The sequence below is a fragment of the Stomoxys calcitrans genome, chromosome 2, assembly GCF_963082655.1.
Source record: "Stomoxys calcitrans chromosome 2, idStoCalc2.1, whole genome shotgun sequence".
Lineage (NCBI taxonomy): Eukaryota > Metazoa > Arthropoda > Insecta > Diptera > Muscidae > Stomoxys > Stomoxys calcitrans.
The window spans coordinates 211,936,344-211,959,810 of NC_081553.1; the positions used below are offsets into that span (position 1 = coordinate 211,936,344).

The 23,467-nt window shown below is 38.7% G+C and overlaps 2 protein-coding genes across 15 annotated transcripts in view; one reads left to right on the plus strand and one right to left on the minus strand.

Annotated features, from left to right (window-relative positions):
• Positions 1-23,467, plus strand: part of LOC106080680 (trichoplein keratin filament-binding protein) — a 164,618-nt gene that overhangs the window by 14,645 nt on the left and 126,506 nt on the right. For 2 of the 6 annotated variants that reach the window (XM_059362957.1, XM_059362952.1), the window contains exon 1: positions 16,347-16,548. The exons of 2 other annotated variants lie outside the window; for them this stretch is intronic. Coding sequence is in view for 1 of the 4 variants with exons in the window: in XM_059362952.1 (XP_059218935.1) it covers positions 16,471-16,548 (78 nt within the window). In the remaining 3 variants the exon portion in view is untranslated. Of the gene's footprint in view, positions 1-10,124; positions 10,214-16,346; positions 16,549-23,467 lie in introns of those variants that run through there. 2 more of the 6 variants (XM_059362955.1, XM_059362953.1) reach the window with 2 other exon arrangements.
• Positions 16,538-23,467, minus strand: part of LOC106088800 (glutamic acid-rich protein) — a 50,488-nt gene continuing 43,558 nt past the window's right edge. For all 9 annotated transcript variants that reach the window (XM_013254488.2, XM_059362949.1, XM_059362945.1 and 6 more), the window contains 3 exons: positions 17,377-17,627; positions 17,090-17,306; positions 16,538-16,949 (listed from right to left, as the gene is read on the minus strand). In XM_013254488.2, coding sequence (XP_013109942.2) covers positions 16,749-16,949; positions 17,090-17,306; positions 17,377-17,627 — 669 coding nt within the window. In that variant the 3' untranslated portion in view covers positions 16,538-16,748. The remainder of the gene's footprint in view (positions 16,950-17,089; positions 17,307-17,376; positions 17,628-23,467) is intronic.

Consider the following 23,467-nt stretch of genomic DNA (forward strand, 5'->3'; position numbering starts at 1 on the left):
ATAACAACCTGGACGGTAAGGTCACGAACAGTCTTGTAGTGTAAGAAGGATATTAACGACTTCTCTAAGGATGGCACGATCCCCATTATTTGGGTGCCGGGTCATGACCGAATAAGGAGTATTGTGGAACAGTGAAACGGTTGGTATGATGACGAAAATTCTATGGAGAGATCCGGTTCGTGAGAAGACGAGGCTATCACTTAAAGGAATTAAAGAGGAGATCAGTATAACTTCAGGTATAATACCAGGTCACATAGGACATTTAAGGAGAAAAGGTGCTGCAAGCCATAGCATGTGTAGGGCATATGAGGAAGTTGATGAGACACTGGAGTTTTTCCTATGTCATTACCTGGCTTTCGCGGCTAACAAATACCGGAATTTAGGTGGATACACAATACCGATAAACCAACTTAGGGACATGGAGTAAAGAACAATTAGGGAATTCTTTACCTATTTTTTCGATGTTACTTCTCATTATTTAAAGCTCAAAACAAGCCGATAATTGGATTAGGTGTATGTCCGCAGTGGCATACCATAGTATAATATTCTCACCCTCTTTTCAACTTTACCAAAATCGCATATTGACGTGGTAAGGTAAGGTCTTGAAAAACATAAATTAGTCATATAAACTGATTACTTGTATTGATTTCTTGAGCCCCTAGAAGCTTCGACTCTTATTTAATTTGAATCAAATTCCATACTAATTACGCTCCAATCTTGAGTGCGTAGAAGCCATAATCGCCACCTTTCATTCCGTGTGTTGTTTATAGAAAACAAGAATAATATGAGCAAATGCAAATTTGCCTATAACCATTGCATTAAGGAACAGTACCAATGAGTGGTTTTCAATTCAGGTCTAAACTCGATGATAAGTTGTCTCCTTTTTATAGTCGAGTCCGGACTAGGGCTGGCAACAATAGCAACAATCGATATTTTTAATATTAAATAAGGGTACTATCGTTAATTTTCTACAACCCACATTTCAAACGAAAATGAGAAGTTAAAAATCGATTTTTATAGGCGCAAATTGCACCCTCTATAGATGCAGTGTATCTTATAGGATGTCGGATCGCTTATTTTTGTTAAATTTGGCCGATAGTATTGGTAGGAAATATATCAATCGATATTTAGACAAAAAAAATAAAATATCGATAGTGTCATTTTACCAGCTCTTCTCGTTAGGATTCGAACCTAAGCGTTCAGCGGCATAGGCAGACATTTTAACCTCTGTGCTACGATGGCCTCCAATATGGACTGTTATATTTACACGATGGCAACCTTTATATGTTTGGGAAAATGAGCTCTTATAATTGAGCGTGAGATACAAAGAAGAGCATGGGAATGTGAAAGAGTACACAAGTATGCAATTAACTATGATGTATGCATAGACAACATTCTAGTATGTGATGTGCTTTGTATATGGGCGAGTCCCATTTAAGTTGTGAATCTTTGAGATCTTTTTGTGTGTTTGTCCGTCCATATAGTTTGTTGACATAATATTCTCATGAGCACATACATACAAACGATCATAGCTTCATTCATGCAACGAAGAAGATGAGCGAAGCTCTCAACAGTGGAACAAAAAGTAACAATAATAAGCTGATATAAGAAAAATATGATAAGATAAAAATCTATTAAATTGAAATCTTATGGAGTGTTTACTTTTCAAAAGCGATAACAATTAATTTGGAATTTCTTTTATGTACATACATGTATATGTTGTAGAGAGTTTGTATGTTTTTCAATTAAGTAGTCTACATAGCGAAGTTAATAGGTTATTTTTGCATGAGGTTAGAAAAGTACTTTGTCATTTAGGGACATAATCCAAAAGAAAAGGGGAACATTGTTCAACATAATGTAGCATTTGTTTACGCTCAAAAGCTGTCATCCCATATGAACATCTTTTGGAAAGGTTGTGATAAGGCGTATTTCCATAACTGAGATAATTTTTAAAACGATCTCTGCAAGTTGTGGCAAATAACTGTTGTCAAGTGCATTTAAATAATTCCCAAATTCTTATACATGTCAGATAACTAACTTTTCAAAATCATCCACCATACAAGCAAAGCCACCAACTTGTAACAGACTAAACATGCCTGTGTGAAAAATAAGCGTCTTGCAGTTGGAACCCTCTAAACGCCTAGCTTGCTACAATTCAAGCGAAACCAATATACAGGTGCTCCCAACCACTTGTGGATTCTAGTGTACAGTATTAGTATCCTCAAAACAAGAAACTTTCAAGAACAACCAACATATAATAGATGCGTTTTATTTTTTATTGTGCACAAGAACTTAAATTTTCATTACGGAATTAACTGTAAAAGATGGATTAAGACCGTATTTACTATAAACCGCCATCTCATCATCAAACTGATTTATTTTCCCAAGTGACATTGGTGTCCACACAAAGAAACTTGCTGCTTGGAAGAAGGTACTAAAACTACCATTTCCCTTGCGAAAAGGTTCAAAAATTACCCTTTCCCTTGCGAAAGGGTTCTAAAACTAACCTTTCCCTTGGGAAGGGGTACTAAAACTAACCTTTCCCTGTGGAAAGGGTAATAAAACTAACCTTTCCCTGTGGAAAGGGTACTGAATTTAACCCTTACCTTGAGAAAGGGCACTTAAAGTAACCTTACCCACGGGAAATGTTCCTCCTTCCCTTTTTTGTGAAGGTGTATTAAAATTAATTTTTTCCTTAGGGAAAGGATACTAACACTAACCTTTCTTTTGGGAAAGGTTTCTAAAACTGAATTTTTGCTTGGGAAAGGGTACTGAAACTAACCTTTACCTTGGGAGAGGTTTCTATAACTAAGCTAACCTTTCCCTTGGGAAAGCTAACCTTTCCCAAGTAAAAGGGTTATAAAACTGCTCTTTTACTTGGGAAAGGGTACTAAAACTAACCATTCCATTGCAAAATGGTACTCATAGTAACCTTTCCTTGCCTAAACTTATATCTCTTTGGAAAGGGTTCTTAGACTATTATTTCCCTTGTGAAAGGGCAATAAAAATACTAATCAGAAAACATATTCAAAATATACTTTTTTTTTGGGAAAAATACTTAAAATGCCCTTTTCTCTGGGAATAGATACAAAAACTACCCTTTCCTCTTAGAAAGGGCGCTAAAACTTTCCTTTCCATTGAGAAAGGGTACTAAAGTATTTTTCCTTTGACTATCCTTTCCCTAGAAAAGGGTAATAAAACTACTCTTTTACTAGGAAAAAGGGTAAAAGAACTTCTCCTTCCCTAGGAAAAAGGTAATAAAACTACTCTTTACCTAAGAAAAGGGTAATAAAACTGCTCTTTTCCAAAGATAAGAATAATAAAAAGACCTTTCCCTAGTAAAATGGAAAAAACTACCCTTTTCCTAGGAAAAGGGTAACAAAACTACTCTTTCCCTAGGAAAAGGGTAATAAAACTACCCTTTCTCTAAGAAACGGTTAATAAAACTACTCTTTCCCTAGGAAAAGGGTAATAAAACTAACTTTTCCCTAGAAAAAGGGTAATAAAACAACCCTTTACCTAGGAAAAGGGTAATAAAACTACCCTTTCCATAGGAAAAAGGTAATTAAACTACCCTTTCCCTAGGGAAAGCTGAGTATACAACAGTTGATAAAGGCATAATCCACTCCACTTTCACAATTGCTTGAAGAAATCACTTACGATAATAAAGCGATGGAAATCATTGCCCCCTTGGTAGTTTAGTACCAAAACCTTCCCCTAAAAGAACCCATTGTACCACTAAGAGTGTAGAGGTGCTACTGAAGCAAAGAAAGCGGCACGAATGGCAAACGCTTTTTGCCGATAATCTACCATCGCGTCAGGTGAGGGTTTTTGGCGGGCGATAAGAAAAACGTCTACTCCTTAGGAACTGGAGAGAAAAGAAAGACATGAGTGTGAGCGAATGGAAATGTTCAGGAGTCAGAATAAATTGGAAAAATAATTAAATTAGGCCGATGGCTTTCGTACTGACAAATCCTCCTGCAGAGATAAATAATGATTTTTGGTAACAGAAAAATAAGTGTGCTAAGAAATTTTGGTAACAGATAAAAAAGGGTGGAGCGAAAAATTTTCAGAATTTCAATCGAAACAATTCATGATGAAGGTATAGATCTTACCTAACCCGACAGAAGAACGCAAAGGCAGCAGGAGCCGATGAGTGGCATCAGTTCGTGAACTACAATCTGGCTAGAAGTATGCATTCCCGATGATTGGAACCTCAGCATACTATATCCCGTATACAAAAAAGGATGCAACTACAAAGGAATAAGTTAACCTACATCTTATTAATCTTAGGCCTTATCAATGCGACTTAGGTCTGGTTAATCCACCATAGATCAGATATTCACACTACTCCAAATGTCGAAAAACAGACAAGAGAGACAGATCGACATTTAACATATTTGCGTCGACTGGCAGGAAGACACCGGCTTTCACGCTTTCCTCAATAGGATAGAACCTCCCATATTTTAGACTAATTAGCCAGAATGGGAACATAGTCCCCCCGCAAATCAAAACTTACACTATAAAAGACACTGATACTATTCATGCTGTCATACGGTTCCGAAGCATGCATCTTGCGTAGATAAACAAAGGAGTACTGGGAATATTTGAGAGAAATCTTTATAAAATGCAACTATCTGTCAACCACGTTGCCACTTAATGTTCTTTTTGCCATGTTCCTTACTGTAAACAGAGTACTACTTTTTCGCCTATTTTCCTCCAGCGTTTCGCCGACGTTTTTTTATATGACGTTTGACAGAATTCCGCCTGAAAAGCTGAACAGAATACTTAGCTTTATCGTCTAATGGCAGCTTTACTGTCATTCAAGGCGGATTTAAAAAGGTGTTCTCACGAGAACAGCTGTTAACAGCCGCCATGACTGTCATTAAAGATGTTTACAATCGACGTCCTGGTTTTGACACTGTACTATCTCATGCATTTCATGATCGGCCAGATTTCCGCCTGAAGGACCGTGTTATAATCAGGTAGCCGTTAGCAGACATCGGACTCGGCGTCTTTATTATAGACGCCCAGACTTGTTCTCCCCTCTTCTTCTTTGAGCCGTACGTGTAGCAATAGATAGCATTACTAAAGTTTCATTACACCAAGACTGTGCCGCTGATATCAGTGGCTCGCATTCGACCTCAAAAGCGGACTCTGTTATCCAATCCGAAACCTTTTCCAATCCAAACAGATTGGCCAAGGCGGATTTAAAAAGGTGGTCTCACGCGAACAGCCGTTAACGGCTGGCCAGGTTTAACGCTGTTATCTTCCTTCTCCCATATTCTCTGCTCATGTACGCACACGTACACACACACGCACACAAATTTCTTTGCAAAACTACGATCAGCTTGATGGCAGATTGCACCATATAATTTGTGGTTGTTGTACAAATGAGACCACCTTTAATTGTTTCGCCATACAGATTGGCTATCGTTGCCTAGATTATACCGCAATCATATGACCTGCTCATATCTTCTTTTCACTCTCCCATCGCCTTAAATGTCAAGGCCGCAGTGACTGTTTCAAGCTTAATCCAAAATTGTCTTCAGTGCCCTAGTAAGCGTGATTCTCCTCGTCCCGCTTTTGCCAAGACAACACGTCTGCTGGATCTGACATCCACTTTAGTACTCAAAAAAATATCATGTGATTTATTATACCCTCCACCATAGGATGGGGGTATACTAATTTCGTCATTCTGTTTGTAACTACTCGAAATATTCGTCTGAGACCCCATAAAGTATATATGTTCTTGATCGTCGAGACATTTTATGTCGATCTAGCCATGTCCGTCCGTTTGTCCGTCCATCTGTCTGTCGAAAGCACGCTAACTTTCGAAGGAGTAAAGCTAGCCACTTGAAATTTTGCACAAATACTTCTTATTAGTGTAGGACGGTTCATGTTTTGATATAGCAGCCATATCAACCGATCTTGGGTCTTGACTTCTTGAGTCAAGCGCAATTCTAATCCGATTGGAATGAAATTTTGCACGACGTGTTTTGTTATGATATCCAACAACTGTGCCAAGCATGGTTCAAATCGGTTCATAACCTGATATAGCTGCCGTATAAACCGATCTTGGGTCGCGACTTCTTGAGCCTCTAGAGTGCGCAATTCTTATCCGATTTGAATGAATTTTTGCACGAAGTATTTTGTTATGATATCCAACAACTGTGCCAAGTATGGTTCAAATCGGTCCATAACCTAATATAGCTGTCATATAAACAGATCTGGGGACTTGACTTCTTGAGCTTCTAGAGAGCGCAATTCCTTGACGTATTTTATTCCTACTTTCAACATTTGTGTCAAATAAGGTTCAAATCGGTTCATAGCCTGATATAGCTGCCATATAAACCGATCTGGGATCTTGACTCCTTGAGCCTCTAGAGGTCGCAATTATTATCCGATTTGTCTGAAATTTTGTACGACGGATCCTTTCATGACCATCAACATACGTGTTTATTATGGTATGAATCGGTCTATAGCTTGATACAGCTCCCATATAAATCGGTCTCTCTATTTTACTTCTTGAGCCCCCAAAGGGCGCAATTCTTATTCGAATTGGCAGACATTTTACACAGGTCTCCAACATATAATTTAATTGGGGACCAAACCGGACCATATCTTAATATCGCTCTAATAGCAGAGCAAATCTTTTCTTATATCCTTTTTTGCCTAAGAAGAGATGCCGGAAAAAGAACTCGACAAATGCGATCCATGGTGGAGGGTATATAAGATTCGGCCCGGCCGATCTTAGCACGCTTTTACTTGTTTTTAATTAAGTTAAGGTGATGAGGTTCAATTCAATTTTAAATAACGATGTTCGCAAACCCCCTTCCTCTTTCTCTTATAAATTAATACCTAAAAATTTGTATGCATAAAGTTCTATAAAAAGCTTGGAAAGACTTTCATTGGGCAGAAAATATAAATTTAAATGAATATAACATACATATACATATATAATATTCATTTATAAATTATACTTACATTACTACGATTCGTAGCATCCTCCAATATCTGTTTTTTCGCCTTCCCTTTGGCATTTTTTGGTATGCCAGTGGTTGTTGTCGCTTGCAATTCTTCGCCGTTATCGTTACACTGGAAACTGTCATTCACACTCACGGAACGCTGTAAATGTGTGATCTTGGCACGCTTTACATGAAACGAGCCTCGCAGAAATCTTGCCAGCTCGTAGGCAGCATTGCGATTTTGCTTGGGTGGTGTCACATTGAAAGAGGGCAACAAGGGTGGATGCATATCGAACGAGGAATCAGCTGAACTATTTTGATTACAGTCCATTAGCTCTGCAGCCTCCTCACTTCGTGTAGAACAATCTTCGTAATCCCAACAAGTCAGCGGCTTGCAACCCATATTATTAGATGTGAAAAATATGGGTGAATGCGAACGTTGAGACGAATTTAGGCTAATGTTATTTCTGTGATCCAGAAAAATGTCATCGCTCTGCGATGACCACAAATTGCCAATGTAGTTTCGTATAATCTCGGGTGATTGGGTTAGGCTCCTTGTTGTACAATTGCCCGATATTATGTTATCATATGTCGTTGTCGCTGCTGTTGTATTGGCATTCGCACTATCAGCTCTACTTCTGGGTGGAGTTTTTTTGGGTGTCGATTTGGCACTACTGCTGCACGTTTGTAAAGCTTCAAATTCCTGTACAAATTTCCACAAGGCTTCACGATCACTTTGACTTAGGCAGCGTTGATCCTTGCAATTTTGAGCAGTATTTGGTATGTACTTGAACTCAAAGCTCGATTCAAAATTGCTGGAATCATTGAGATGGGCAATAGATTGATGGAATGTTTGAAGCAACATGTTGAAAGTTTTATTGATCGTTATTGGATGGAAGGTGGTGTTGATGATGATTGAGCTTATGATGATGACGATGATGTTTGTACGTATGAATGTTAATGGAATGTCAGTTAAGCTAAAAAAGATATGCCAAAAATGTTTCAAGGGAAATGACATTAGTTATTGTAGATGAGTAATGCATAGAGGGGTGGTTAGTAACACGTAATACACTCAAGGAAAATTGTCAAACTTTATTGAAATTTGAATTGAAATTTTAAGTTTTACACATGTTCAATTTTAAACAGAAGGAATAGAATAGAAAAGAATAACAGAATAGAAGGTTAGGTCACGTGCGAAAATATAAAGTGTATAGGCCCCATGAGCATCATTAAGTATGTCAAATCTGCCGATTGAAAATGTCATCATATGGGAGAAAACGTAAACAAAGAAAAAAAATTTATGTCGACTGATCGCTTAACTTTTATGTTGACTGATCGGTGGCCATAATCATAAGTTAACGAAAGTTTAAATTAGTTGTACAATTTCCTGAATTTTTTTTAACTCTGTCAGAAACTAATTTTTTTTTTGGTAAGGTTTACGACGTTTTCTACTTATGTCTTATATGCATACGTAGCAAAACGCCAAATGTCGCCCAGATAGGTCCATTAAATTATGTTAACTTTTCGAATGCTTGATGGTGGATATCCAAAATTCGGCACGACCGAGCTAAGTACATTTTGGAATAGGTAGTAGTTGTTTTTTATAATTTTCAGCATTTATAAATTCTAAAATTTAAGTTAAAATGCCATGGCAAATGCAAATTTTATCCTGAACATTCCACTAAGGTACAGGGGCAAACTTCTCACATATCAATGAGTGCAGTCCGATTCAAGTTTAAGCTCAATGATACGGGGCCTCCTTTTTATAGCCGAGTCCGAACGGCGTGCCGCAGTAAGACACCTCTTTAGAGATAAGTTTTACATGGCATAGTACCTCACAAATGTTGCCATCTTTAGAAGGGGAAAACCACAGCTGAAACATTTTTCTGATGGTCTCGCCAGGATTTGAACCCAGGCGTTCAGCGTCATAGGCGGACATGCTAACCTCTATGCAATCTAATGGTCCTATATGCGTTCTTTTGGTTGAGTTACATACCATGCGCCTTTTGCTGCGCACGAGTTTCTGAAGCTGGAATTGCATACTAAGCGCAGAACCCATGCGAACTTGAGCAATCTAATGCGCCTATATGCGTTCTTTTGGTTGAGTTACATACCATGCGCCTTCTTCTGCGCACGAATTTCTAAAGCTGATGTTGCATACCACGCGCAGCACCCATGCGTACTTGAGCAATCTAATGCGCCCACATGCGTTCTTTTGGTTGAGTTTCATACCAAGCACCTTTTGCTGCGCACGAATTTCTAAAACCATCTTATTTATGTCATTTCCAAAGTTAATTTCATTGGAAATTGGCAAGGATGTGGTTCAATATGATTTCCATAATTTCTCTAATTTACGGACTGCAAAACAATTTTTGAACAGTAAACCTCTCTTTCGAGCGTCAAAATTCAAAATTTTTCAACTTTTCCGCGTTGCTTTTGTGGAATTTGTGTGCAGAGTTGCATTTTTTGCAATGCGACGCTCAAACCCAAAGATTAACGTTTTGGATGTACACAGTGTGAATACACCTTTAATTGTCGGTGTTTTAACTAACGGTTATCATTTGGCATTTCTCTCTGAGTGTACTCTCCGTTATGCTTAACTGGTGGCATTTGGGAAGTATTTTTGAGTTTTTATTTTATTTGTTTAAACATTCAATGTGTGTATTGTAAAGGTTCAAAGTCGGAAATTTATAAGAATATGAAATAATAAAAATGTTAAATTAACAATAAATGAATGAATCATGCTTAACAACGACAACGATGATGATATTGATGTTCATGATTGGAATGACAATTCAGCTGATTGAACTCACCTGTAACATAAAACGTTGAAGTAGTGTAACTTGAATAGCTAGCAAAAAACAAACAACGCGAATTATCAACAAAACGAGCGTACAAAGCGGTTTAATTTAATTGAGACGATGTTCAAAGTTGAAAACAATTATAACGAACTAAATTTAATGTAGAACTGTGTTCAATCAATGCTGATACGTTAGTAATTGGTGTAAAGGCTAATAGGAACAATTTAACGTCTTCTGATGGCCAGATACAAGTTGTGGCGAGTAGCCTTTCGATGTCGCTCAGTTTTCTCGGCTTGGGGTGTGTGTGATAAGATAAAGATGCCAGATTTGAATGATCTATTTAATGCGATGATGACACAATAGAAGAAGGCCGGTATTTTTATATTTCAAAATGAAGAAATTCTCTTTTTTTGGCCTATGATTGTTACTTTATCATGGAACTTTGTGAGTAAACAACAACAACAAAAACCACAAACAGCAATGAATGACATTTAATTTATTGTCATGTAGTATCAGTTTATTTAATGGTAAACCAATCACACAAACACTGCACACATTCACAAGATATAACCACAATTGTGTTTATCGTTTAAAAAATTTTTATAAATATTTCTTTCATTCCTTTTTTTTTTTTGCATTTATCACACAACTTTTTTCTGCACTTATATAAAAAATCCCAGATGAATAATTTTTATAAGGAGCGTTGTAAACGCGCTTTAACCGTTTGAAGTTTGTTCCAAGACTGACTCAACATTCTGAATTGAGTTTTAAATTAAGAATACGAAATGGGGAATGGAAAAAAGCAACAGCACGGCAAAACCCAAATGCCTTGCCATTCAAGAGGCACCAAGCGATTTGCACTGGCTCGCTGTGCTAGCCGTTCGCGCTAACCAAGCTGATCAATACCTTAGTGACGGTGGTAGTAGTGTTGTTGCTGTCGGTTGAAGATATACCGGCGCTGCTACTTGACTCACCTCCACACACATATTAAAGAATATACACACTTGCATAAGCGGTTCGTTTTGCCTTCTTGTCATTAGGGAATGTCAGGTGTTTTGTGATTACAATTTTCAATTCTATAACACGAGCCCTAATACTAATGAGCACAAGAAGATCTTCTTTTTAGGGGTTAGCTTGTCCACATCTTTTGGACATTTGCAAGTGGTGGTTTCCCTTAAAGAGGAAAAATATGCCGCGCAATCCACCACAACCGCAACAGGTGTATGAGACAGTTATTAACAAAACAAAATTAAGAAGAAATAATGGCTATTTTTTATTCCTTCTTGCGCAGACACTTGCGCATCGCACACATTGCACCTTAAAGTCACATGGGCTGCTACAAATGATATTCTAATCAATGACAAAGGAAAGTGTGTGTTCTAATGATATAAGAAACAGATGTAAGCATCCAAAACAAGTAAGAGCGTGCTAAAGGCTCTATTACACGGCATGTAGTTGTCTTATGACATGTCAAATTTAGCACATGTTGAGTTGTACATATCGTGTAATACAAACGCAACTAACATGTGAAAATCACTTTTCAAAATAGCACATGCAATTTTTTCGATTAAAGTGTGCTCTATTCCTTCTGACAAAAACTTTAAGAAATCAGCTGTTTTTGTTGTCAGTCGAATAAAAACAACTACAAATTAAATCGTTTTCACAAATTCAAAAAAAAATTGATTGATTTAACCAGCTTTCTGCTTTTGCTCAAATTTTTAGGTAATGTCATACGAAAATAATATACAGGTGTGATAGCAAAAATAATGAATCTGATGTAAATTGGCAATTTTGACAAACATTTATTTATTTAAATTCTTATTAATGCCTCACTTTGAACGTTTTGCAATACTAACTCACTTTGAATGTTTAAACATATATAAAAAAACAGACAAAAACAACCACTAAAATTCCACCAGTTGAGCATAACTGGAAGTACACTCAGAGAGAAATATAAAAAAATAACCGTTATTAAAACAATGACAGTTAAAGGTGTGTTTACATTGTTAGACTTGTTTATTAGTGGTTACACAAAAAATACTTACGTTTACCTATAATGGGAATTACACTCATAGGGAAAAGCTCAAATAAAACAAGTAAAAGCGTGCTAAGTTCTGCCGGACCGAATCTTGGGAACCCACCACCATGGATTCTGCTAAAAATTTATACAAAATAAATTTTATTTTAGGGGTGAATTTTATTTTACATACCAAACTTCTGTCAAACCAGCAAAAATTAAAGCTTCTAGGAACCGAACAAGGACGATCGAGAGACCGGTTTACATGGGAGCTATTGGGTTGCCCTAAAAGTAATTGCGGATTTTTCATATAGTCGGCGTTGACAAATTTTTTCACAGCTTGTGACTCTGTAATTGCATTCTTTCTTCTGTCAGTTATCAGCTGTTACTTTTAGCTTGCTTTAGAAAAAAGTGTAAAAAAAGTATATTTGATTAAAGTTCATTCTAAGTTTTATTAAAAATGCATTTACTTTCTTTTAAAAATCCGCAATTACTTTTTGGGCAACCCAATATATCAGGTTATAAACTGATATCGACCGTATTTGGCATAATTGTTGGAAGTTATAACAGAACACCGCACGCAAAATTTCAGCCAAATCGGACAAAATTTGCGGGTTGTAAGGGCTCAAGAAGTCAAATCGGGCGATCGGTTTATATGGGGGCTATATCAGGTTTTAGACCGTACTTGGCACATTTATTAGAAGTGATAACAGAACACTATATGCAAAATTTGACCCAAATCGGACAAAATTTGCGGCTTCCGGGGGCTCAAGAAGTCAAATCGGGAGATCAGTTTATATGGTAGCTATATCAGGTTATAGACCGATTTGAAACGTACTTGGCACAGTTATTGGAAGTCATAACAGAACACTACATGGTAAATTTCAGCCAAATCGGACATAAATTGCGGCTTGTAAGGGCTTAAGAAGTCAAATCGGGAGATCGGTTTATATAGGAGTTATATCAGGTTTTATACGTATTTGGACCGTACTAGACACATAATGGAACACTACATGCAAAATTTCAGCCAAATCGGTAAAAAATTGCGGCTTCCAGGGGCTCAAGAAGTCAAATCGGGAGATCGGTTTATATGGTAGCTATTATATCAGGTTATTAGTCGATTTGGATCGTACTAAGCACAATTGTTGAAAGTCATAACAGAACACTACATGCAGAATTTCAGCCAAATCGGACATAAATTACGGCTTGTAAGGTCTCAAGCTTCGTTTTTATGCGGAGTAGCCGAAAATGCGGCAGTCAGCAATTTCGAGAGGAGAGTCCCAGGAGTTTTAGTATCAGGTGGCACTGACTCTTATTTAAATACTGAGTGCCAATGATACTCGAGATGAAAAGGCGAGTTATTGGCGCCTTCAAATAACCAATGGCCAATACCAGCGTCAGTTCCCAGGTTAGGGGCGGCTTGGAGCAAGCGGTTCGCGACACAGGGATACATGTGCGACCCCACAAAACCCATGCCGGGCGCTGGGCCAGTAACCTGCCCTAGGAAAATTATAAGAATTACTTTGAGAAACAAAAGAAAAGAAAGAACGGACATCCCTAACTTTGATGGCCTACGCAAACGAAAAAAGGACCATGATTTGCGGATCTGCACCTTAAAAGTTCGGGCTCTTTATAAAGAAGATGCAGTATCCGCATTGGCGGATATATTGGAGAAGTACAAGGCAGATATTACCGAGAGATAACGACAGATATTATAAGAGAGAGATAAGGACTGCTGCTCCGCCCATGATCTTGAAATCGTTCTGGGAGATTTTAATGCAAAGGTAGGGAAGGAAGACATCTTTGGTTCAACAGTCGGAAAATTTAGCCTCCACGAGATAATGCCCGATAATGGGTTGACGCTAAAAGAGGTCTCTGCGGCTAAAAACATGGTTGTTAGCAGCACCACATTTCAACATGAAAAAATTCTCATAGCTACATGGCTGTCACCGGATAAAAACACGAGAATCCATATTGATCAAGTTGTGATACAATCAATCGGCGGAGCAACTATAATTTCGGATCATTACCTTGTTGCAGCAAAGGTTCGTACCCGTATTTCGATAGGCATGCAAAATTAAAATCTGACTAGATTTCAATATAGGTTCTATGTATTAAAAGTAGTACAAAAACTCGATGGTGTATGGTATTATATAGTCGGCTCCGCCCGACTTTTGCCTTTCCTTACGGGTTCTATTTGTAATAGAATATTTGTAATAATTGTATGAAAGTATTCAAAACCGAATTTATCTATTTGTAGAAATAAAAAAATTAAGAAATGTTTATTTATGAATATTTGGTCTCATTTCTTTTCTTTTTGTAGAAAATTTAGTCAACAATTTATTTATGTGGAAATTTTTATTAAAGTTTAGTTTTTATAGAGGGCGCCCCGATAGTCGAGTTGGTAGCGTAGTTGGTGCCTCACAATGGACTTGTGAGTAGCGGGTGGTCCTACGGTCTACCCTAAAATATGCGATTGTATGAAAGAATTCAAGACCGAATCCATCTATCTGTAGAAAATTTAGTCCGAATTTTAATTATATATAATGAAAATTTAGTCAACATTTTATTTCTGTGGAAATTTTTATTAAAGTTTAGTTTCTATAGAGGGCGCCCCGGTAGCCGAGTTGGTAGCGTGCCTTGGGCTGTCGCTACTCACAATGGACTTAAAATTGCCTAAGTGAGTCTGTAAAGGACTGCCACTCTTACCTAACCTAGTTTCTATAGAACATTTTGTCGAAATTTAGTTTTCATAAAAATTATTTTTATTTTCTATCGCCTTTAAAAAATTTGGTCATCTCTTAAATTCTGTAGAAAATGTTGACAAAATCTTTTTTATAGAAAATGCATGTTTTTTTTAACATATTTTGTTTAAAATTTATTCTTACGTGGACTTTCATTTTTAAGTTTTGAAATTTAATTATAATTGTGTTGTTGTTGTGATGGTAGCTGATTTATTTTGGGCTGCGGGAATGATTCAAAGTCATTGACCTTATGTTACAATCCCATGGCAGTCGGTTGTATGTACCGGATTGGCCCGATGGTGTCTTTCATTGGCAAGGTCTGCTGCCTCAGTGTACAACACACTGCTACAACAACAACAACAATCTTATATTAAATTTCAGCTTCGTAACACATGCTCTGTAAAGACAACCCTCTTCTACTTAATACCATTTCTGTTTACCTTTCAATTAATTGTCTTATTGGTAATTAACGGACATTCATATATACACAAAACCTACAGTTGCTTATTTGAGTATCTAATTTTCGTTTAGTAGAGTGCCCTCTATGCTAATGGTTGGTGAATTAGCTATTCTAGGCATTATGAAACTTCAAAATTACTCACAACTGGAATTGTCATCCGTTGTCAGCTGTCTTCAAAAGAGAGCGAGAGAGAGAGATAGTACGAATCAAAACAACTTCACTTCCATTGTTGCCGTATTCGGCTTTTTCTATCAAAATTGTTCGGAATTGGAATTTGGTATATTCGAAATAATATTCAATTTTGGTATAATGGAATTTGGTATATATGCAATATTTTCGTCAATTTATTTCAATTTCATATACATAGGCATTTAAAAAATAATAACAACGATGTCATAACATTGAAGTAATTTGGATATTTTTCAACCGATCTTTAACAAATTTGCTTCACAGGTTGCGAAAAGCGGAATGCTCTATACGGAGTAGTTGTATCGGTAGTTGCGGACAATCATCGAGCGTGGAGTCTTAGTGAGAGGACGGGCGGCACAGGCTCTTGCACAAATACTGAGTGCCTATGATGCTCGATATGACAAGGCGGGTTATTGGCGCCTTTAAATAACCAATGGCCACCCTGTTCCCGTGGAGATCGGTCTTTTGGACCCTGCAGTATGTATACCTATATGTCAATCTTAAAGCGCTATTACACGGCAGGTAGATGTCTTATGACATGTCTTTTTTGTATTCACATGTAATTGAGCATGTTTGTCAAAATTGTCAATTTACATTCGATTCGATTCGATCATCGATCATTTTTGCTATCACACCTGTATGTTATTTTCGTATGACATAACCTACAAATTTGAGCAAAAGCCAATTTTTTTTTATGCGTAATAATTGTTAAAGTTGTAAGGAAGCTGATTAAATCATAAATTTGTGAAAAAAATTGATTGCTTTCATTCGACTGACAACAAAACAGCTGATTTCTTTATGTTTTTGTCATGTGCTATTTTGAAAAGTGATTTTCATATATTAGTTTCGTTTGTATCACACGTCATGTAACATTCAACATGTCATAAGACAACTACCTGTACATGTCATAAGACAACAATATAGAGCCTTTAATTGTCTTATAAAGCTAAAGCAAGATTTATTAACAAATATTATAAAGCAATTTCCAAGATTTTTTCATTTAATTATAAGACCTTTTCAAAATTTGGAACATGAATAACTCATAATTATTTGAAACTTTAATAGGTTTAAACATTTTGGCCCGCTAGTTCAGGATTTGGCAGGTTTTTTTTTGAAACATTTTTTCTGTAGTGGCAACTCTGTTCACTTCACACCTGCCGGCACAATTCTATTTTGATTAGTCCTGTCATACAACAAAACTCCAGTTGATAAATAAACTGACTAAAATTAATATAATTGTTTAAAAATAGAAAAAAATACTGAAATAAATGTGCCTAATTGAACGTTTTGTATGCAAATACATGGTTATCAAGCCTTATCAAACATTATTTTTAGAATTAAAAACGTTTTACTGAAACTATTTTTGGGGGTAAGAATTAAATTCTTTATTGTGTATGTTACCATATATATAATGATATACGTACGTAAGTATGTAGCTTATATAAAAACAATAAAATTTGTCATTAAATTAGGTATTGTTTTTTGCTTTGCGGTTTACGTGTGTGTACTCGTGTGTGTGTGTGTGTGTTTGTGGCTTTGTGTTGTTGAGTGTTTTGAGGGGAGTAGAAACTAGAATCCTAAATCTGCTAAAACTGCGTCCAGTTCATTTTGGAGATTGGATGCCTTGGAACGATATTGATGAATTTCATCTTGCAAATTGTCAACGTTGGATTGCAACAAAACATTGCATTTCTTCATGGCAAGCAAGCGACTCTCGTGTTTCTTGAGTCTGGGTTCCAGGTTATCCTTCTTGGCGGCATTTGTGGCATCCTGATTGAAATAAGAAAAACATTTAATTAACAATACATGCGCATATGTATGTATATACATGCAGTACATTTAATGGGTTTCTACCAAACTTTTTTAACAGTTATGTAGAAAACATTTTTTTTTGTTGTGGTTCCCCTTACCTCTGCTTCTGATTCACTTTCTGTCTCATTTCCACTCTCCTCGGATTCGGATTCTTCAGATTCTTCCTCAGACTCTTCTTCGGATTCTTCTTCTTCCTCTTCTTCCTTCTCTTCCTTTTCTTCTTCTTCATTTTCTTCATCCAAATCCATATCTTTCATGGATGCAGCCATTTTGTGTACTTCCTTTTCCAATTTTTTGAATTTCTTCTTTTCTTGCCTGAAATGGTAAAAAGTTAACACCATAAATTTTGTCTTCATTTGCATATTTTGTGTCTGTTTCCAGTTACTTAAGAATGACATGATTCTTTTTCATGGCTTCCTTCAGGGCGGCCTTTTCCTTCTTGGCTGCTTCCTGTTTCACCTTGACCTTTGTGAGCTTGCCGCGTAATATTTTCACCTCCTTGTTCAGTCGACGTTCACGTCTGGCAATCTTCTTTTCCTCAGGCTCATCGGGATCACTTTCACTCTCTGGTTCAAAGTCTGATGCATTATCGGCGCCATTAAAGCCTTCACTAGCTCTTCTGCCATCATAGTCACCCTGGCAAACAAAATTTTAAGAGGATTTATTAACTTTTTTCAAATTGTATAAATGATTTAACAACAAAACTTTTGGGGCTTGATGAAAAAGACATTGGGTTTTTATAAGCGAAGCGCCTAAGTAGACAAACAGGAATTATTGAACCTAATGCATTTATGGGGATGTAGGTGTCGCTCCATCTGACAGAAGCTTTAAAAGATTACATTGAAACGAGCATTCACTAAAGGCTTATGTAAAGATTTTACACCTTCCAACTTTGTGGGAACCATTTGGAATTCTGTTTGTAACACATCGAAGCATAAAACTGGCAACCCATCCTCTGGGTCTTTGTAATCAACGCTGCGGAGTCGACGGGTGTCGTAGTTTTAAGTCCGAGTAGGAGTCTTAGAGTTTACCTTGAGTCCTAGTCAGGTTAGGCGTCGTGGCAAGTTTATATTCCCAATGTCTTTAATTCCGATTCGTGCGTTCCGACAAAGCAGCCTGGGTGTGACCTTTTAAATCCGTATTGGGCACTTGTGCTAGTGTGCACAATATTACTAAGCGCACGCATAGGCTTATGTTCTTGCACTCGTACACAAATATGTGTTTGTATTTAACCGCCACTGTTTTAAATTAATACGATGCCGCCCAACTTTCTCTTCACAACTCACTTGAGGACGCGTTGGTTATCCCTTCGCTAATCCTGGCAATATTTGGTGTTGTTTTCACCATTTTAAGCTTTCAACCTAAACTTGAATCGAGCAGCACTCTTCGATAGGTGTGAATAGAACTCTTTTCGAACTAAAATTCTTTAAAATTTCGTTAAAACATTGCACGTGGAGGGTTTTCCGATTAGGTTAGGTTGAAAAGAGGGCGCTGATATTAATCTGCCCCATGCCACTATAGACATATACCGATTAACTTTTTAATGCATATGTGTGGATTGTATTGGATGTCTAAAAATTCCTTTGAATTTCCTTAGTCATCAATTCAAGGAGTATACCATCATATAAGGCAAGTTCTTGTTCGTTTAACTGCGTTGTGTTTTTATTATTTTTTAATCGTGTCTGTCAATGTGCATCTATTTCTAGGAACTTTGCAACTTTAGTGGTTTGCCTCTAAAAAGAGACCACCAAATTGAAACGCAGTATGATATGTGGTCTAAGGATGCTACTTATAAAATCCCACAATATTCAAGGCATGACTGGTCCGAGCATCTCACAAGCACTGAGAGCAACAACACCGTCGTAGCCACGCAAATATGTTGTTACGATAACAACAACAAAATCATCTCATGCACTTATTTTTAAGTGGCACTTTGTGCCTCTGGCTGTGGCTAGAAATCATTGCCGCTATTTGGCAATATTAATGATGATAGAGGAATCTTTGACTTTTATACGAATGGTTCCAGACAAGAAGACCATGTGGATTTTCGGGTATGCTCTAAACAACCGGTATTGATAAAGTAGTAGTACTGTGAGTACCACATAAGCTGGAACATTAAGATCCGATCCGTGTGGTGTGCATTGCTGTCACAAGAAGCATATCTCCGAGCTACCGAGCGAGCCCACAGGTTGCGGATAGTGGAATGCTCCATCCGGAGTAGCTGTAACTGCAGTCGCGGACAATCAGCGATATCGAGAGGAAAGTCTCAGTGAGAGGTCGGATGGCACCGGCTCTTCCACAAATACTGAGTGCCTACGATGCCTGTTACGACAAGGCGACTTATTGGCGCTTTTAAATAATCAATGGCCACCCTGTTCCCGCGGCCTTTGGACCGGAACGGGCTTGCTCAACTAGAGGAGCTTGGCGACGATCGTCACCTCCACATGAAAATGTGGTTACAACACCAACTGGCCTAATAGGAATTGAGCTTTTTGTCGTTGATCCGCGGATTTGCGCAGGGAAACATAAACCCGAATACACTGGGGATCGATACATTGTTCCGGGAGATGCTATGAGAGGCAGACGGTATTCAAGAATTTCATTTACTCGGTAGCTGTTCATCGCTTACGCTACCATATCATCAGGAATGCAATATAACGTAACCCGCCGGATACGCTGCTTGATCTAGAGTCTGCCTATAGCAGCGCTAAACCTTTCGCTCTAGATCATAGGAACATCCCAGATATCTCTGGCGGGGTGATTGGGGTGGTCTTTGCTATAGCACCCCCGTAGATAGTGTAGTTGTGCCTTCGCACTGGTAATTTACTCGTGGCCTGATGGAGGTAAATCAAAAGAGAACTGAGGAGACGGCCAGTCGTAGTACGTAGGGAAGCATTTTGACAGGTCTGAATGTTATTACGCTGCGTGCCGCTTAGCTGGTTTTTCCACACCTGCGCTGCATAGTTTATCACTAATTATCCAATTTTTTTTTTGTATTCATCAAGGATTCTTTGTGTCCACCCCAAATGCTACCGAAAAGCAACATGAGGACCTTGTTTCTTCTTCTGACCTTGTCACAAATTGCAGTGGCATGTGTGGATGACATGTAATGTCACCAAATGTGGAACCAAATATTATAGGATAGTTGGTGGTCAGAATTGTTACGCGGCTGACTCACGTCCAATCGCGGTCCGTGTAGTGAACAATGGCCTTATTAAGATTTCCCGGCCGATGTAATAACATTTCTTGCAGCGAAATGCGGTGGTACGATCTTAATAAGGCCTGGAGTTAGTGGAAAAGAGGATAGGTAGGAATTTAACTGTACCATAGATTTCATACCAGCCTTGGGATATCTGTTTTACTCTGAAGGGCTTCTTTGACTTCTTATGCGAATTGAACCGATGAAGTTCTTCATCGGCAAAGGCTACCGCCACAGTATACAACACACTGCTACAACATAAATAATTATCCATCCAAAATTTTAGGTCTGCCCGTAGGAAAGTGTTTGTGATGTCTACAAAAAGTGTAGCAAGACTGACTGTATAGAAAGCCTTCGAGTGGTTCAGAGCCACGAGGAACCTACTATCATATGGCTAATAAGTGTAGTGATGGTGTGCAAAGCAGTCGTCATCCTATGCAATATACAGAATCCGTACTGGTGCCTAGCGAACGGAAATTATCCAACTAGGCTCGGAAGGAGATGTCCGTCAAGCATTTATCTTGATCTTGGCTACTGATGAGAGTACAGATATCGGTCTATATGACTCTCCTTAACACGGGGTCCACTTTCGGCTTCAATAGCCCACTTTCAGGACATCGAGAACTGTGAGAGCATTCAGAGACAAGTTGGGTATCTGGGTCTTGAACTCGACTCCCGGTGCATCCAAGTTCTTCAGCATCAGTGTAGATATTCCGTCTAGACATGGGTTTAAGTTTGTGAAGCCATTTGCGACTTCGTACTAGGCAAATTGTGATGGTTGTTCATTGACGAATGGCTCTCCAATATAAGGAGAGCATTGTCACTCTCGGGATTCTCCATAAAATGACGGTGTACATGTTGTATCTCTAGGACTTATGGGTGGTTTACTTATTGATTTCTCTATCTATCGATTATGACTTCAGTTCCATTGAAACCTATTTCGCTATTGTGGTGAATATTGTGGCTGACGATTTCGTGGGAGAGATTTTCAAGACCCCTGAAAAATTCAACTAGGGTCTTGGAGATAAATGTTTATTCGTTCACATCTTCGCCTGGATAGATCAGTCTTCCACGTATGATATTATCGCCAAACCAGTAGGAAGTGGAGGGAGCTGTGAGAGCCAGCCAGAGGCTAAACAGGAGCAAGGAGAGAACAACCCCTTGGGAACTCTCAGCTTAAATCGACAGGGCTTCGACTACGTGTTTCTAAACTCTACGAATGACTGGCGACCGCACAAGCACACAATCCACCACTTCGTCGAGTTTGGGAGATCACACTCGATGATATCATTTATGAGTGCCGTCTGCTAGATCGTATCAAATGATCAAATTTTGAAAGACCTAGGGCCACGAGGAGGTTTTGTGCACTGTGTCTTTTTGGTACAGGTGATAGCTGATAGCGCCGCGAGAAAAGGGTGGCCATTGGTTATTTAAAGACGCCAATAACTTGCCTTGTCATATCGAACATCATAGTTCATCACCGTTGCGCCCGGCCTCTCACTGAGACTCTCCGCTGTATGTTGCTGTTTGTCCACGACTGCCGTTGCAGCTACTCCATATGGAACAATTCACCATCCGCAATCTGTGGAGGCCTCCGGTGGATCGCAGCTAAGCTTCTCGTGACAGCAATGAACTCCACATAGATCGGACCTGAAAGTTCCAGCCTGCGTAGTATTTACAGCAATCCCGTGCCATATATATGATAATAGCGGCAAGTGCCGTTGTCGTGCTGTACGTTTTCCTGAATCCATGCTGGTTGTCTGCTGACAGTAGGGAACTATTTAAACTGGGTCTGGAGGCCAACGTAGCGCAGTGGTTAGCATGTCAGCCAGGCTGAACGCCTGGTTTTAAATACTGGCGAGACCATCATAAAATGTTCAATGGTGGTTATCCCCACCTAATGCTGGCGACAAGGTACTGGCCATGTAAAAACTTCTTCTCAAAAGAGATGTCGCACTGCGTCACGCCGTTCGAACTCGGCTATAAAAAGTAGGCCTCTTACCATTGAGCTTAAACTGGAATCGGACTGCACTCATTGATATGTGAAAAGTTTGCCCCTGTTCCTTATTGGAATGCTCATGGCCAAATTTGCATTTGCAGGGATAGCTTCTCAAGTGTCTGCGACGTGGGACAGGAGGAATTCCGTCTGTATGACTCGCCTTGTTCGGAATGTTTCCCTTGTTTCTCATATTCCATATGTCAGGTATTACTAGGATAGAGATAGATAGAATGAGTTGTTCCCGTCATGTATTTGACTCTTCATTCGTCCCCATGTTTGAGCATAAGCATCGATATTCCAGGTTGGTCCTCCTTATGCCTTAGGCCACATCTTCGGCTCCAAATAGCAATGACTGGGCGCTTCGTTGCCTTCCGGATAATGATCCTTTTTGCCTTGTTGCTTAATGAATACTCGAAAAATTGACTACCACTTAAAGTTATCGCGAATTAGATTGTCGTTGAATTTCGTTTCTTGAATCGGAGCTGCCTTAATGCTGTACCTTTGTTGTTGTAGTGTACACTGCGGCGGCAGCCCTTGCCGATGAAGGACTCCATCGGGTCAAGCGTACCTACAACCGACTGCCATGAGATTGGCTGTTGTCCGTTTTCATATTCCTCTGTGTTATCTTCAGTATGTACGTCCATGTTAATCACGTCATTTTGGGATTTTGGATTGTGGCAGTGCTCGTTGGTGTTTTTGTGTACACTAATGCGGCAGCCCTTGGTGGTGTACACTAATGCGGCAGCCCTTGCCGATGAAATTCTCCATCAGGTCAATCCGGTACGCACCACCGGTTGCCATGCTATTTAGGGCTCGTCGTAGCTGTGGTTCTTGAGATGGTGTGCACTGCAGGGAGGGAGGATGATTTGGAGTGGTGGTTATGACGGACAAGTCGGGGTGGGGTGTCAGACTTCTATGTTGGGTTGGGGTCCTCGCAGATGGAGTTGTAATCTGTGATCTTTGGGCTAGTCGAGGTGATGTCTGTTTCATTTTCTGTAAAGGTGGAGGAGGTGGAATTGTCATCGGGATCATGGACTTCGATGTGTTTATTCCGCTGCCACAAACGTCGATCTCCATTCATTATAGCTGCTCAGGCCAGAGCAGTTATTCCTACTCAGGATGTGGCTCCAGCCGTTGCATATATTACATTTTACGAGGGTGGAACGTATAGAAACCCAATGGCAAACCGTGCTCGTATGCAGCTGTATGCTTATGTCCATATTCACAAAACTTAAAGTGGTGTTAATGTAACCTTATTTGACAGATTTCCTTTATAGA